General features: G+C 43.6%; 1 protein-coding gene across 1 annotated transcript; it reads left to right on the plus strand.

Annotated features, from left to right (window-relative positions):
- The first annotated feature begins 387 nt into the window (after positions 1 to 387).
- On the plus strand, positions 388 to 16,367 carry TSEN15 (tRNA splicing endonuclease subunit 15). Its single transcript, XM_075287880.1, has 4 exons — positions 388 to 512; positions 4,281 to 4,362; positions 5,922 to 6,057; positions 15,791 to 16,367. Exons 1-4 carry the CDS (start codon positions 441 to 443, stop codon positions 15,993 to 15,995), a joined length of 495 nt encoding a protein of 164 aa, XP_075143981.1. The 5' UTR covers positions 388 to 440; the 3' UTR covers positions 15,996 to 16,367.
- The last annotated feature ends 1,222 nt before the right edge of the window (positions 16,368 to 17,589 follow it).

Below are 17,589 nucleotides of genomic sequence, written 5' to 3' on the forward strand. Positions count from 1 at the left end.
AAATACTACTCTGCGGCAATGTATATTATACACTGTTTGGGGAACACCCCAGGGAATGGATGCTGTTGGTTTGCAAATTTTGGGAAAGATGGGGGCAAGCTCGGAGAACAGACAGAAGCAGACACCCTCTTAGATGCTCAAACTATTGTAATCTTTATTTCACGTCCCAGGTATATAACACAGCCATCTTTGTGTATATTGCATCCTGCCATTTATAGGTATAGAGAACACAGCCAGCCCTGCAGTACAGCCTAGTCTAGGTGTACAGACCACACACAGCACTGACTGCACCATTACCAGGTGCACCTAACACGCAGCACACACTCCTATACACAAGCTATGACTTTCCTCCGCCTACACAGGTGACGCAGATCACGTGGCTATGACATCACCAAAGGTCCTTTCACTTTCTGGGATCCAATACTTTCCGTCTCCATCTCATGGCTGGGTCAGCGGTATTAACCGGCGGTGCCCGGGAAGAGGAGGAGCCCTGGATAGTAGAACACCCCAAGGTGAGGGAGGAGAAGCAGCTGCTGTAGTCTCCGGCTCTCTGTGCAGATACTGGGTCCAGGACCTTCAGGCTCAGCCCTATTGGTGCCTGAGGAGAATGCATGCAGCAGCCGGGGTCTGTGTACTAATGGCTGCTGGGCGGTGTGGTAATAACTCCAGGACTACAAGTACTGGCAGGAGAAAGCCTGGAGTCAGCGCCGAGCAATAGATCAGACTGCAGACATTACTAGTGGAGCTCAGAGCCCAGCCCCGGCTCTCACTGTGCGGCTGCTGGGAATGGGATTTTTAACCCGTTTAAGGCCGAAGTATTTTGCACTTTAGGACCAAGTTCTTTGGAGTTTTTTTTTTTTTTTTTTTTGGCTCTTTAAAGTTTTATTTTTACATTGGTGCAGCTGTTTAAGGATCTGGGTTTTTGGATGACCCCATACATAAAACTTATTGTAGGGGATTTATCAACCTAATAAATCTAGGTTCACACTTGCACTCAGTTTCCGTTCTTCAGGTCTGCTTGCACCTGAAAAATCAAGCAGACTGGGGAACAGAACCCCCAAGTGCTGCTCAAGCCTTAGGGCCTGTTCACACGGAATAAATGCACATGAATTTTGGCAAAATACACGTGTAAAATAAGACTTCCATTGATTTCAATGACATTTTTTACACATGTAAAAAAAATAAACTTCAAAATACACGTGTAAAATGTCATTGAAGTCAATGGGAGTCTTATTTTTACACTTGTACAGTATTTTGCTAAAATACACGCACGTTTACGCCATGTGAACAAGCCCTTACTCCTATGTTCTGGGGCTCTTTATAACAAAGCCTTTTCTTGTATCAAAGATGTTATGCCACTTCCTGTGGATGTGGGCAAAGCGGGGCAGAGATGTCTCAGGCATGGTTCACATCTGCGCATGGGTTTACGTTTGGGGGTCCGCTTGGAGACTTCTCTCTCCCCATCTCCCCGAATGGAACCCTAATCCACATAAAAAAATCAGTTACCTTAGAAAACCCGCAGACCCTGTTGACTATAATGGGGTCCGTGTGGTTTCCGCACGATAAATGCAGAAAGAAAATTGCTGCTTACAGCCCTTTTCTCTCCATATTTTCCATGCGTAGAGGGGAATGGAATCCCTGAACACAGATGTGAACTGAGCCTATGTCTGACAGACTTGTAAGGGTTAAGGGAATATAGTCACTCCTTAGGGTGAGGCCACCATATAGGTGTGTGGAGACTTATTAAGTCTTAGCACTCCACTTTGCAAGGGACCATGGGAAGAATATGCAAATCTGTCTTCCATGATGTAATTAGGAAGTCTTGTATACAAGTATGGGAGGTTCTGATAATAGAGGATGTAAGTGTTAGATCATTGAGTGAGCGGAGAACATGGGTTGGGCGATAGACAGATGGGGGAAGAAATGTAGGGAGGTGCAGCATTATAAGATAAGATAAGATATTCCTTTAATAGTCCCACAATGGGGAAATTTCAGTGATACAGTTTCATAGATGGTACAGTAGTATATAACAAGAGAGAAAACACATAGAAGCTCATGGCAGATAGAGAAATCCTAGGAATCATAGCAACTAAAAAAGAAAGAAACACAGACACACTGCAGGATCATTTAGTTCTCTGTGCAGATTGGTGTTAATAATAATAGTTATAATAATAATAATAATACAGCCGACTTGGTTGTAGGACACGAGGAGGGGGGGTCACAGCATGTGGATATAACAAGCAGAAATTTTTGCAGAGGTGGGGGACATAGTCAGCTATTATGATAACATGTGGCAGTTCCTTTGGTAGGTGGTGAGATCTCCTGCTCACAGCTGATAGTTCGGTATCTTGCATCAGCACTATTGTCCTTTTAACCACAAAAAATGCCCCAAATGTCCTTCATCACAAGCCCTCCTCCTCCTCCTTACCACAGTGTTCTACTGCCCCAAGGAAGTCAGAGACCATCCAGGTATACATGGTGCTGCTCTCTTGCCAAGCTTCCATAACTCCTGGGGTAGGTGGGTGATGGTAGGTTCCCAGGTTGTAACAGTGTCCCACAGCCTTGTGGATGAGGGTGATACTTTATATTTTATTCTATAATGAATAGGCAGCCAATGTAGCGACTGGCACAGACCGGAGGCATCGCTGTAGCGTCTAGCCTGATAGATGAGCCTGGCCGCTGCATTCAGAATACAGTAGATTGTAGAGGGGAGAGTTTAGTGAGGGGAAGACCGATTAGTAAGGAGTTACAGTAGTCAAGGCGAGAATGAATCAGAGAGACAGTAAGTGTCTTTAGTGTATCTCTGGTGAGGAAAGGGAGTATTCTGGAGATGTTTTTGAGGTGGAGGTGACATGAACATGCGAGTGATTCAATATGAGGGATGAAGGAAAGGTCTGCATCAAACATGACCCCGAGGCAGCGGGCCTGCTGCCTAGGAGTTATAGTAAGGCCTGAGACTGCAATGGATATATCAGGGACAGATCTATTAGATGGTGGAAACAGTAGTAGTTCAGTCTTGGAGAGATTTAGTTTCAGATAGAGCGAGGACATGATATTAGAGACAGCAGAGAGACAGTCACTGGTGTTCTGTATTAGTGCAGGGGTGATGTCATGGGAAGATGTGTATAATTGGGTGTCATCAGCATAAAGATGGTACCAGAAGCCAAATCTAGCGATGGTTTGTCCAATGGGGGCTGTGTAGAGAGAAAAGCAGGGGGCCAAGGACCGAGCCCTGAAGAACCCCAACAGCAAGGAAAAGAGGGGAAGAAACAGAGCCCGCAAATGATACACTGAAAGTGCGGTCTGAGAGATAAGAGGAGAACCAGGAGAGCGCAGTGTCCTTGAGGCCGACTGAGCGGAGCATAGTGAGGAGGAGTTGATGGTCAACAGTGTCAAAAGCTGCAGAGAGGTCCAGAAGAATAAGAAGAGAGAAGTCACCATTGGATTTAGCCATTAGGAGATCATTGGAGACTTTTGTGAGGGCCGTTTCAGTAGAGTGCAGAGCGCGGAAACCAGATTGTAAGGGGTCAAGCAGAGAGTTAGCAGAGAGATAGCGGATTTGTCATTTGATGTGTTGAACTTTCTGTTAATGCCAATTGTAGATGGTTTACATTCTAAATTTATGCAGCTATCGACGGGTCAGTAGAGATTCGGCTAACAGAGTAGGAAAAATTCAAGGCCATGTGTGGACGAGGCTGGTGCAGCCCTACAAAATAAAGCCTAGGCAAGGCATATAACTGTCCTGGATTTGCCAGGACAGTCCTAAATTTTCAGAAACCGTTCGGGCATATTCTTGGCCAAAGAGCTTTTGAAATCCTCACCCAAAGCGCATTGTCTCACTCTGGTAAGGAGAAGGACTTACACATGCCTATTTCACCGTTAAAGTATGGGCATACTGTGCACAGAAGGATCAGGTGAGAGCGGGCATCCATCTTGGGCACAACCTGATACCTGAATACTATCACACTGTCTTCCAGGCCCCAGGAAGTGACATGGTACTGAAATTCAAACATTCTCCTGTTTCTGTATTTGCTCACCAGGGTAATAAAAACCATTGAGCTCATCACACGTCTTCTAGACTAGACTGTAACCATCATGCTTGTGTACTATAAATTTTCAGGTTCATACATTAAAACCAACATTGTAAGAAGTCTGCAATGGTGCTAGTCTTATGTGTAAGTTAGTAGAAAGTTAATTTAGTATACCTAACTTATTACATGGAAGGAATTGGTGTAATAAAATTATATTGAGGATTAATTTTATTTTATTTTTTTCTGCAGTTTAAGGAGATGATGAAGCTGGATGTGGCGGACAGCACACAGGTTTATGCAGCGTTTCTAGTGTACATGGATCTTCTAGAAGGTAACCTGTGCGAACATTAAATATAATTTTTAGCTTTTAATTTAATGTATAAGCTTCTTGCCCAATATAGCAACAAATCATTTCAAGTTTTTCTTATTGCTGCAGCACAAATTATTCAACCAGGCACCTTTTTTCAAAGGGGTTATCCTCCTTTTAAAATTGATGGAAAGGCCATCAATTTTAGATCTGCGAGTGTCCAACTGTTAGGACCTCCGCCAATAAGCTGCTTCCCGGGGCAGACAGCGTCTAGTATTGTTTACATGCTGGTTACTGTGCTACTCACTTGCTGTCCTTCTAGTAACTGTGGTTAAGGGCACTGCAGCTACTACTAAAGGTAGGGCAAGTGAGCAGCATAACACCTGGTGAAACACTGGGAGCTGCACGTTCCTAGAAACAGCTGATCTGTGGCAGACCTTTGCTGATCTAAAATTAAATTATCTTAAAAGTAAACCATCATTTTTTTAGAAAATGTATAACCACTTTAAAGATTTCACGAGGAGGGACTTGCAGTAGCCATTCTTCTGTTTAGCTCAGACACTTATCCACAAAGCTGTGCGTAGGGAATAAGGGTCTATGGGGAGAATGTCTTAAAAAAAATACTCTAAGGGCCCCTTCACACGGAGTATACGCTGGCTGATTCTGAATGTGTAAACGTTCCGAATCAGCGGCGTTTAAAACAGATCCCATTGCTTTCTATGGGAGCCGACATACGTGCGCTCCCCATAGAAATGAATGGGCTGCTTTTTTCCATTCATTTCTATGGGGAGCGCACGTATGCCAGTTCCCATAGAAAGCAATGGGATCTGTTTTAAACGCCGCTGATTCGGAACGTTTACACATTCAGAATCAGCCAGCGTATACTCCATATGAAGGGCCCCTAAGTCTCTTTTAAAGAGGACCTTTCACTACCTCCATCAATTCAAGTTTGTATCATCTGTGAATAGGCTGTGCTCCACTCCACAATGCAGTTGGAATTTTCTTTCTAGCCCTCACCATTCCTGAGTAAAATGCGCAGTTAGTTTTGGTGCCTGAAGTTCTAATTATGTTCTGTAATGTCAGAAGGGCAGTGTCAGGCGGGGGGCGTGATTAAGAGCTCCAATAAGAAGCAGTCAGTGTTAGATCTCAGAATCCCTTGCCGGCTCCTGCCTGACACCGCCCACGTAACAGTACAGTCTGAATACCATATCAAGCACCAAACCTAACAGCATTGTTTGCGTTGGAATGGTGGGGGCTAGAGAAAAAATTCCAACTGTGTCAGAATCAGTGGAGCAGCCCTGATGAATTGATGTAAAGAGCTGGACTTGTGGGAAGTGGTGAAAGGTCTTCTTTAAAAGGATCAACTGTTTCTGCTAAACCTAGCTTCTGGGGTAGATTATTTACGTTGTTGATACTGTGTACATTTAGTACACATTCCTTTTTTTTAGGAAATAATAAAAACCCATGTAGCCTCTTATCGTGTTTAGATGGTTAGATTCTACTATTGGGCTAAAGGTGGTAGATGAGTCATTCTATATTGATATTTTTCACAGCTTACTAGTACTTTGTACAATTTGTTTCAGTGAGGAACTGGACGAGTGTGCAGATTTTGGGCTCATCGGAACTTCATGTCATTTACTTATGTGGGAAAGAGAAAGATGACAACATGCCACAAGTCATAATCCCCACTCCAGTCACCATGTCGTGCAGCCATGAAAGGTATGTGATCTCCGAAAACAAAATAAGGGCTCGTTCACATCTACGCCCGACACTCCGTTATTTAGGTTTCCGTTTCCTGCATAAAACAGAGGCAGGAGACGGAAACCTGCAGGATTCTTTCTCACCCATTCATTTGAATGGGTGAGAAAGATGTCCGACAGTGAGCGTTTTATGCTCTCCGCCGCGAAACAAGGTTTTTTAATCCGGACACAGAGTCGGCCATGCAGTACTCTGTGTCCGGATTAAAAAAAACGGTTTTGCAGCGGAGAGCATAAAACGTTCACGGCCGGACCCGGTCTGTGCTTTCCGTCTTCTTGCATGTAGAAGATGGAAAGCACAGAACGGAGTGCTGAACGCAGGTGTGAACCTAGCGTAACTGTCTCGTGTACAGATCTTTGATTATTAGGACATGTGGAAATATGTTCAGGTGGTAAAATGGTATTAATTACCTACTATGGCATTGGTACCTTTTATGGGATTGGTACTTCATTAAAGGCATTTTTTCAATCTTATCAATTGATGATTCATTAGCAATGGTCAGCTATTGAAGATCAGCAGGGGTCTGATATACTGGACCTCAGCAAATTAAGTGCTTGAAGCCGTAGCCATGGTCATTGAGTGCCTTTTTTGCTTCACAGGCCATTTGATTTCACGTTCATATGTCACATGGTCTATTTGCAGCACAGTACCATTCAAGTGAATGAGGCTTAGCTGCCGTATAGGGTACAGTCTCTGTAGAATGTGCTTGGTTCATGTGGAGAGACGGCAGGACTCATCAAAATGCTGCAGTCTCATCAAACAGCTGATTGGTGTGGAGCCCAGTTGTCGGACCCTTGCTGTTCTTTGATTGATAACCTATCCTAAACGTAGCACAACAAGTGATAAGCCTGGAAAACCCCCTTTAAAGGATACCCCAACATAAAACGTGTCCAGGCTGTTTATTCCATCCATGGCTTCTTCTTAGGATATGCTTTCCTTGCATGACATGAGATGCTAAAAGGAAAACTTCCCCTTTACTGGGATGTGTTACGTCATTTGTCAATTTTCCAGATGTTCCTCAGCAACCAATCTCTAATAGTGTATTCCTCCCGTGGCCATATGTTTTCAAGTGACGCAATTCACTAACTTAAATGCAACAGGGAAGGGGTTAAACTGAAATTTTATTAATGTTCGTGAAAAACAAATCTCTTATTGTGTACAATTCACTGATATAACAGGACAGGGGCTACTGACTTTCTTGTTCCTACACAGGGACATGTAGTGGTTATCTTTTTGTAGTAAAATTAGAGGACTATTTCTAGTTGGGTCTCGACTTTTTTTGCTTTTACTAAATGCAATTTGTGTAGTTTTTCTTTCAGTGTGTATATGTGTGTATATATATATATATATATATATATATATATATATATATATATACTGTTTTACCCGCTAAGGACTCTAATCCAAGATTTACAGCATGCAGACATTGGTTGCTAGCAGCAAACTAGAAAACTTTGAGACTGTTATTAGTCTCAAATTAGGTTGGCAGTGTGAAATTTAAGGAATCTACTGTTCTTAACCTTTAACCTCCACAGGAAAGTGTGGAATTTGCAGTTACCTGGGTAGACTGTCAGAAGAACTGAATTAGAACTATTTCTCAGTGAAAACAGATCTGGATCTGTAACAATCAGATGAACACCAGGTCCAAGTTAGTTAATGGAAGGCACGTTCAGGCCAGAGGTTAATACATAGGATGTCAGGTCAAGTACAGGCAATCGCAGAAACACAAACAGGAAACTCACAACAGAGGCCAATAACTAAACAGTGGAAGAATGGAGGTTTTTCTCCTTAAAGAAGATGCCGAGCTCCTTACCTGATTATCACACTCCAAACTTCTTTTATGTATATGGCATTGATACCCCTGCAGTACAAGATAAGTATCATGTGTGCCTTTGCACATTATTATTATTATTATTATTGTTTATTTATATAGCACCATTAATTCCATGGTGCTTTACATTTGGGGGTTACATACAATACACAGAATATACAGGTAGATATAATACTAACAGTGACCGACTGGCACAGTGGGGTAGAGGGCCCTGCCCGCGAGGGCTTACAATCTATGAGGGAAGGGGGTAGAGACAGAAGGAGAGGGGGAGACTGTACAGATGGCGGTGTGGTGATAGTGTTATTGGAGGTTGTAGGCCTTCCTGAATAGGTGAGTCTTCAGGGCCTTCTTGAAGCCTGTGATTGTGGAGGTCAGTCTTATGTGTCTTGGTAGGGAGTTCCAGAGTATGGGAGATGCATGGGAGCATTACATGGGCAGCTTGAGCCAGTATGTTCACTGACTGCTAAGGGACTATGTAATTTATGTTCCAATATGATTTGGTTTTGGGATTACTATTATGCGATGAAGCCATTGCAACTAGAGACCATAACTCTAGGGAAACCTAGTAGCTGGTTCTGAAGATCCCAAATAGTGAGAAAAATATGAAGAAGAAAACAAATTATTACACGCATAGCTAAAAAAAAAAATGCTTTAATCTGTAAATCCGTTTCTCTGCTAATGGCAGGAACTTTTTCAGGGTCCTGAAAGAATTAGGGTAAGTTCACACAGAGTTTTTTTGATCAGGGCTTTGAGGCTGTATCCGCCTCAATATCCTGACCAAAAAGACGGCTCCCGGAAAAAAGAAGCGAGGTACTCATTCTTCAGGCCAAGTCGCCTCGTGATTCGGCCTGAAGACATACCTTCCTCCGGACTGGGCCCATTCATTGGGCCTAACCCGGAGCAGAGTGCGCGGCTGGATGCCAGTGCAGTGCACTGGCTTTCAATCACTGCTACCCGCTTTTTGGATCGGACGCCTTAGGTTCTGATCCAAAAATCCCTGTGTGAAATTAGGCTGGTCTTACACGACCGTAGTGGTTTTTGCGGTCCGCAATTTGCGGATCCGCAAAACAAATTTCACTTTAAAAATTAATTCCGCAGACATCCGCAAAGTGCATCCGCAACGTTCCGTGTGTATCAGTATTATGCAGATCCGCAAAAAACAAAACACACCACAAAACACACATGTTGACATCCGTAATTGCGGGTATACATTGATGTATGTTCAGTGTATATCCGCAAAAATGCACATGCCCATAGACTTCTATTGGACCTGCCGTGCTGTGCCGTAAAAGCATGGCCATTACGGACATGCGGTATACTGTTCGGACCACGGTTGCGGCGCGCCACACCACTGACAAAATCTACGGTAGTGTAAGAGGCCTCATACCCTTACACAGTACACCCGAAAAAAAAGGTAAGTCGTTCTCACCTGAAGTTCAAAGAAGCAGCTCATACTGGCCCAGTAAAAAGTATTGCCATGTGGAACTGCACTGTAGAGAGGCGCTACTAGTCTGCCAGTCAGGGCATCATCTCCACTAATACTGGTGAAATGACCATGCTGGTTTTTTGAAATTTCCAGCCAAGCTTTGTATGCTGAGTCTGGTTTCAGATTACATGTACTCTAGGGTCATTTTAATTTTAGGGACCACTGCATTCTTCCATATAATATACAATAAAATACCATAAGTGTACATTCAGGGAGCCTGCACTGTTACTTTCTTCAGCATAACTGTGTGGCGGCAGCCTGTGTAGTCATCAGCAGTAACCATGGTTGATGTTAGTGTCCCCCTTGGTGGAACTTACAGTAGGTGAAACAGGCCATGCATTTGCATTATACAGTGTTCTGGGGTCTGCAGTGGTGACGCCCTGGATACAATAGAAATACATTTAATTCCCAGTGGTCTTACCATGAGATCATATAACCCAATCAAAGAGAATTTCATGAATATTCAGTTGGAAATGGATGACTAAATAAGTTAATACCAGCTGAAATATGTAATATACATACACACTCACTTGGAATAGTGAAAGAAAAAACTATTGGAGTGTTATTTTAAGTATCCAGAACAGTGTTGTCAAACCAAAGGATAAACTTATGCAAAATTCTCTTGTCTGAGGTTTTCATGTTGGGTGTTATACCCTATGCTATGCATGAATCCTATCTGTAACCTCCAAGTTGCACAGAGCTATAATACGGCACCTAGACGTTGATGTGGCTCTGCTGTAACTGTGTTTGCTTTTTTATAGATATGTATTTTATATAAAAATTTATTTAAACTAATGGCACGTAGGAATAGCCTTTATAAAGGCTATTCATCTCTTATGTTTAACTTGAAGGGCCATGCCACCGTTTTTGAATTTTTCTTTATTTCTTCTTTATGCTAATTGAGCTTAGACAGCACAGGGCGCGTGCACTCTATGCTATGAGCACAGTATTCCAGCACTTTTACACGAGACCTCCACAAAATGGCTAACGGACATGCACAGTCGGCTGTTTCGCCGGCCATTTTACAGTAGTCTCCTGTGAAGAAGAGAAGAATGTCGGATGGAGTAGAAGAAAGGCGGTGCTGGAATGCTGCGCTCACGCATTAGCATAAAGAAGAAAAATTCAAAAAAGTCAGTGCAGACCTTCAAGATAAAGGTAAGAGATGAATAGCTTTTATACGTGTTATTAGTTTAAAACTGTTTTTTTTTAATGATAGAATTCATTTAAACTTAGAGCTGAATAGCCACATAGCATCACTATTTCTGCAAGACACTGATGTTAAAATGATTGGATCAGAAACACATCCAAAGGATAGGTGATAGATGTACCATTTCTGAGGATCCAACCCCTGGGATTTCTGCTGACCATGACAATGGAGTTTCCAGATCCCTTGTTTGAATGGAGTAGTGGTCAAGCATGCACACTACCAATCCGTTTCAACTGCATGAGATTGATGGAGATAAGACTATATCCGCATACTATTGGCAGTTATAGATTTCATAGATATCGGGCACATTAGCAGCAGTCACAGGGTCTTGCTCTACCTAGAGATGTCTTATGAGGGAAATTCCTGGATTTACTAGAACTGGATTTACTAGGAATTCCAGCAAGGCTTCTAGTATTTGCTGTCCTGGACTGGCTTAGGATCACCGTCACTGCGCGGTGGATTGGGGAGCGCTGCTCCTGCGGCCGCTCCTCACGCTCAGGCAGAGAGCAGGTCCTCTCCCTACCTGCTCTCTGCCTGCTAAAGACACTCGCTCGGCCCTGCCCCCTCCGCTCCACCCCCTCCTCCGGGGGAGGGGGAGGAGGTAGCTTTCTGGCGTCCGCCTCAGGTGGCAGAAACCCATGGTTCACCCCTGTCTGCGGCTAATTGCTGTATTAGCAGGTGAGCCCAGCGCAAGTGTCAGCCTGGTTTCACTGATTCCCCAATACTGTCACTCCAATGTGAATTTTTTCCCTACTAGTCTCTACTTCTGGGGCCCATCTTTGAAGCAAGGAAGTGGCTGGAAATTCCCGCTTAGCCAGTCACTGGCTAGATTGGCAACTTGTCTCATTTTGTGGCTTTTTCAGCAATTTCTTGTTTAACAAGACAGAACAAGATGTACAGAGTGATAGGGACCAGGTAATCGATGGATTGGTAAGGTACTGTATATACTCGAGTATAAGCCGAATTTTTCAGCACAGGGAAAAAAAAAAAAAAACAGTCCTCAAGCTCAGGGAAGGGGCAGACACACAACAAAAACACCTCTTCCCCGTTCCCAGCATCTACTGCATCCAAAATCTCCAACCATTTTAATTTTTTAAATTTTCCAGTAGCTGCTGCATTTTCCCCCCTCGACTTATACTCGAATCAATAAGTTTTCGCAGTTTTTTGTGGTAAAATTAGGGGCCTCGGCTTACATTTGGGCCGGCTTATACTCGAGTATATACAGTAAGTATCCCTTATTTTTAACTCATTCTGTCCTTTTTGTTATCCTTGGAATATGTCATCAATATTCTATATACTGAAGTGTTGGCGGTCAGCTAGTCCAGGAGCCGCGCTGCCCACTTGCCTTACAAAGTATATCAGAGGCATTGGATGCTGCAACTCTGCCCCATTGATGACTGTGGGCTGTGGGACAGTACTTGAGGGTCTATCCTAAGGGTAGGTCCTCATCATTACAAATGAGAGAACCCCTTTAATGCCATCTATTATTTTTGCCTAATAGATCCAGTACTTGCTCCTTTTGTTTACCTGGATATATAAGGCTGCTGCAGCAGTATAGAATAATCCAGGGGCACAAATCTCTGAATTAGGTGTTATTTTAGCTTGTGAATGGAGTAAACTGGGAATGTCCTTGAAAGCACTGAATTTCTGTAGCCACATCTACACTTGCCAGCAACACAAGTACACGATTGTTCAGGATCCTCCCCAGGGAACAACTTCCTTTCATTTCGTACAGTCACTTGTAGAAATGCTCTGTGGTGTGTAAAGCTACTGTGCCCGTTGTCTGTCTTTGCATATTCAGAGGTTTTAGGAAGAACAGGGCTGAAGTGGAGGCTCTGGTGTTCGCTTGTGCCTGGCCATAGAGACGTTACTGTTCCAGTGAATGTCTTTCATTCATCTACATTGTCAGGTTGTGTTACATGTAATGACAGTTCTTATTTTATTCCTGCACAGGGTACTTAAAGGCACCATAGTCTGATTAGATAGAATGACTGAGGAAACCTAGTTAGTCTGCTAGTATTCCTCTATAATTTGGGAACCTAGAAGCAATATACACCGTACAAAACACACAATATGCAATAGTGAGCTCCGTATAGCATGTATTAATAACATACAAATCCTGTTGGTTCTTATTAGAAAAAGATGTAAATTTGTGACATCATTGTAAGAGAATGTTTAGCAAGAAAAAAGCAAGCGGATTATCAGATATTCTGGATTATTGGACAGTCATAGAAAAATATGTAATATTCTTTTTTTAAGTACAAACAGATGACAATAAAATGACAGTAAAGAGATCATTATTTAATTCAGCGGAAGCGCTTCTGTTTTTTATCTAGATTTTTAGGCTGAAGAGGACAGAATGTGAATAAAATGTAATTAGTGTTTGTCCAGATGAGACCGATCCTGCGAGGAGGTCCTTTCATCACTTCGACCAGCCACTGTTGCTTTCTTAACCACTTCAGGCCCTTTTTCCTGCTTCAGGAAATGTAACCTGGTTGTGGAAAACTGTATACAAAAAAGCTACAATTTATTTATTTTTTTAATTAGTTTTCCCACTCACCTAATATGGTAATTTTTATGTAGGGGTCACCTGGGGCGTGGGCTAGAACCTGTGATATGGGTGTAATATTGGAGGGTTTTTAATTTTTTTTTTTGTTTATTTATACAGTGTTCCTGCCATAAAGCACCCTTGTAGAGCATTTCAACATAATTTTTTTTTTTTCTGATTTTTGTCCTCCACTTACAAGAGAAATGTAGGTACACTGTAAGGCCGATATGGGTCCTTTAGAACCCAGAAGTTTCTGTAGTTGGTGGCCTGAAGCAGATCACATGACTGCTGGGCAGAAAGGGGAGTCGCATCATGGCATCAATATAGCGGTTTACACAGTGCTCATTATCAGGTTGTGCCAGCCTACATGTTCTGTAATATGTCCCCAGACATTCCCCATGGTATGTGTTTTGTTTTGTTTTTTTATTTATTTTTTTATATAGCACAACTACAATATGGAAGGACATTATTAGTTGTCAGGGGAGTCCTGGGGGACAATATTGGTTGCCTGGGGGTCACTGGGGAGCATTTTTAGGTGTTTGCGGGTCACTGAGTAGATATATCGGTTGTCTAGGGGGCCACTGGTAAGCAATATTAGTTGTCTGGGAGCCACCGAGGAGCATCATGAGATGTCTGGGCCCAATAGGGAGCATTAATATTTTCTAAAGGCCACTGAGGAAATTACTTGTCCGAGGGTCACATTGTGCATCAAATTATTACGTTACTATTACTACTTGCTTTGGGGCCACTGGGGAGTATTACTACTTGCCTGGGGCCAGTGGGGGGGCATCATTAGGTGTCTAATTGCCAGTGGGGAGCATTCTTAGGGTCTGGGAGCTACTGGAACCATGGTGGGCCATTGGGGAGCATGATACTATGCAGGGCCATTAAGGGAGCTTGATGATGGTAAAAGGAGAATCTTTGTATGCGCTGGGTGGTAAGTATAGGATGGTGTCGCTTTGAGGATGCATTGACATGGTGCAGTTGTGATGCAGTTACAACCGAAAAGTGCATGTAGTTTTGATGTGGTTCCAGCTATAATTTATAAAACTGCAGTTAAAAAAAAAGCATATTAAACTGTAGTTCTTGGTCTTTTTGTATAAATTATTTGGTAGGGTGGCCAGAGGAAATTTTATTTTCCAGGGGTGCCCCTAGTCTAAAAAGATTGGGAAACACTGCTGTAAAAGGTGGAAACCAGAGGACCAATTTGACAATGCGCTCCGGAGTATCCCCAAATGAAGTCAGTTATGTGGCACATACTATTATTTGCCATTTTGAAAGAAAATGTTCGTAGCTAGCCAGTCCCTTTAAGAAAGGTTAAGGATATTTGTGTAGATGCTAAATTACAACTCCATTTATTTTATATGTACCGTATTTTACGGACTATAAGGCGCACTGGACTATAAGCCGCATTGCCCATGAGCGCCTTATAGTCCGTCTCGGTTCATATATAAGGCGCACCGGACTATAAGCCGCAGTCCGGTGCGCATTATATCTTATTGAAAGCGGCGGCAGGCAGACTTTGCCAGCGGCCGCTTAACCCCCCGCGTGCCAGCCGCTTCTATTGGAAGCGCTCGGCAGGCGAGGAGGGGCTCTATCAGCAAAATCATGCTGATAGAGCCCAACCGTAAACGTTAGGTTAAACTAACCCCCCCCCCCCCCCGTTTTAAAATAAAAGCCTGAAACAGAATGTGAAACTTACCGAGCGGTGTAGGGTGGGCGGGCATTCAGGCCTCCTCTTCCTCCGATGTTCCGTCCTCCTCCGGCGCTCGCAAGCTGATAATGGCCAGGGCACATGCGCAGTAGAAGCATTATGATATTGCGCATGCGCCCCGGCCTTTATCAGCGAGCGCCGGAGGAGAAGGACGGAACATCGGAGGCAGAGGAGGCCTGAATGCCCGCCCGCCCGCCCTGCACCGCTGGGTAAGTTTCACGTTCTGTTTCAGGCCGGCGTGACAGCAGGGCTGCCGGACACTTCCTATTCATTTCTATGGGAGCCGACATGCGAGCGCTCCCCATAGAAATGAATGGACTGCTTTTTTCCATTCATTTCTATAGGGAGCGCTCGCATGCCGGCTCCCATAGAAATGAATGGGAAGTGTCTGTCCATTCATTTCTATGGGGAGCGCTCGCATGCCTGCTCCCATAGAAATGAATAGGAAGTGTCCGGCAGCCCTGCTGTAACGCCGGCGTGTACGGCTGTGATACACGCCGGCGTTCGGTAGTGTGAATGCACCCTTACGGTGCCTTTTATGTATGTATGGAAGCGGCACGCAGTCTTTGCCGCCGCTTCCATCCATATATAAGCCGCACCGGACTATAAGCCGCACTTACGATTTCTGAGGAAATCGTAGGTTTTTATGTGCGGCTTATAGTCCGGAAAATACGGTAGTTTTGATTCATTTGACACTAAATTCCTGCCAACTGGCTGATATACTGTAATGTTTTAGTCTGAAATTATACTAATAAAATAAATAAGAATAAGCAGGAGGTACACTTTTTGTGAAGGACCAAGGAGGATATTGTAGATATTTCTTATATATCACATTGTATATTCCAATATGATATATGAATGGTATATATTCTAGATTAATTGTTTTATCACTTTTTTTTTCCCCCCAGAATTCAGCAGTTCCTAAAATTGAACCAGACGTCAGAAGAGGACCAAAGCTCTGCCTGTTCTGTTCTTTTAGCTATAGTTGAAACTGATTCAACAATAGTGTACTACAAATTGACGGATGGATTTGTGATACCAGATCCTCCAGATTTTGCTGAAGATGTGGACAATAAACGTTGGAAAAAAAAGAAACTGAGGCTTCTGCGGTAACCGTGATGGATATGGTGGAGAACCAGTCACTGTTTACAATTATTCAATCCAATATGCAAAATTTAGATTGTAAATAAGATTATATTAGTTTTCAATATCGCTAAGACCAAGGAACACGTTCCAGACCAGCTAGTCATGCCATACCATTACTCCAGTGATGCTTGGATGATAAGGCAAGAGAAGCTGTCAAGATGTTTATTCCTGCTTTTGGCTGTCTTCTGCCCCATAGCAGCGGTGTATTAGGTTACGTTCCTAAAAAGCCCTCTGGATTGGACATCTTTAAGGTGTGGGTAACGAATTGAGACAGAACAAATGTAAAATGTATACAGCACACCCAATGAGAGGTAATGTGCTTGATGGGAAATCTTTATTCATTGGACCTTGGTAACCAATATTACCTTGCTTTAATGTGATATATGCACCAAATAAAGCAGTGGTACATAGTTTGTGTCTTAATCCTTATAACTGCCCAAAGTCGTCTTCTGTCTGTTGGTCCTTCTTCCAAATGCATCTACACACAGACATTTTATTGTTAGCTGCCTGTTGTTCAGCAAAAAAAGTTCCAGTATCAAAGTTGTATATCCATATAGAGAACATATATATATATGTATGTGTGTGTGTATATATATATATATATATATATATATCCTACTAATATTATAAGTGTGAAAGTTTGTGAGTTTGGATGGGTTCCTAGCAGGAGACTCACAAAAGCAGGACTCCTAGCCCCAGCTATAGACTCACACAAACTGCCTGGCATTTCCTGCCTCAACCTGCCTGCACACTCCTTACTGTCACCTCAGGAGCAGCGCCGCACCTCCCATAAGGCGACCTGAAGCGACCGCTTCAGGCGGCGCTATGCCAGGGCCACAGGGAGGGCGACATTTTTGCTGACCTAAGCCAGTCCAGGACAAGCTGTCCTGGACTGGTTTAGGGTCACCGTCACTGAGCGGTGTATTGGAGAGGCCGCTGGAGCAGCGCTGCTCCAGCGGCCGCCCATCACGCTCAGGCAGAGAGCAGGTCCTCTCCGTGCCTGCTCTCTGCCTGCTAAAGACGCTTGCTCCGCTCGGCCCCGCCCCTCCGCTAGGCCCCGTCCCCTCTGTGCGGCCTCATCCCGCCCCCTTCTGCTCGGCCCCGCCTCCTCCGGGAGGGGGGGGGGCGGCTTTCTGACGTCTGCTTCAGGCGGCAGAAAGCTATGGTTCACCCCTGCTCAGGAGTAGCCCTCACTCTACTCACTCACATTTACATATAGCTTTCCACTATATAACACATCACATTGTCTGTATTACTACATACACAATACAACACATCACATTGTCTGTATCACTACATACACACTCACACACACTGCCTGCCATTTCCTGCCTCAACCTGCCTGCACACTCCTTACTGTCACCTCAGGAGTAGCCCTCACTCTACTCACTCACATTTACATATAGCTTTCCACTATATAACACATCACATTGTCTGTATCACTACATACACAATACAACACATCACATTGTCTGTATCACTACATACACAATATAACACATCACATTTGCTAGCCTACCAAACTTTTTAAAGCACTTTTACAGTTTCACACGTCTGTGTC

The sequence above is a fragment of the Leptodactylus fuscus genome, chromosome 9 (assembly GCF_031893055.1).
Source record: "Leptodactylus fuscus isolate aLepFus1 chromosome 9, aLepFus1.hap2, whole genome shotgun sequence".
Taxonomy (NCBI): domain Eukaryota; kingdom Metazoa; phylum Chordata; class Amphibia; order Anura; family Leptodactylidae; genus Leptodactylus; species Leptodactylus fuscus.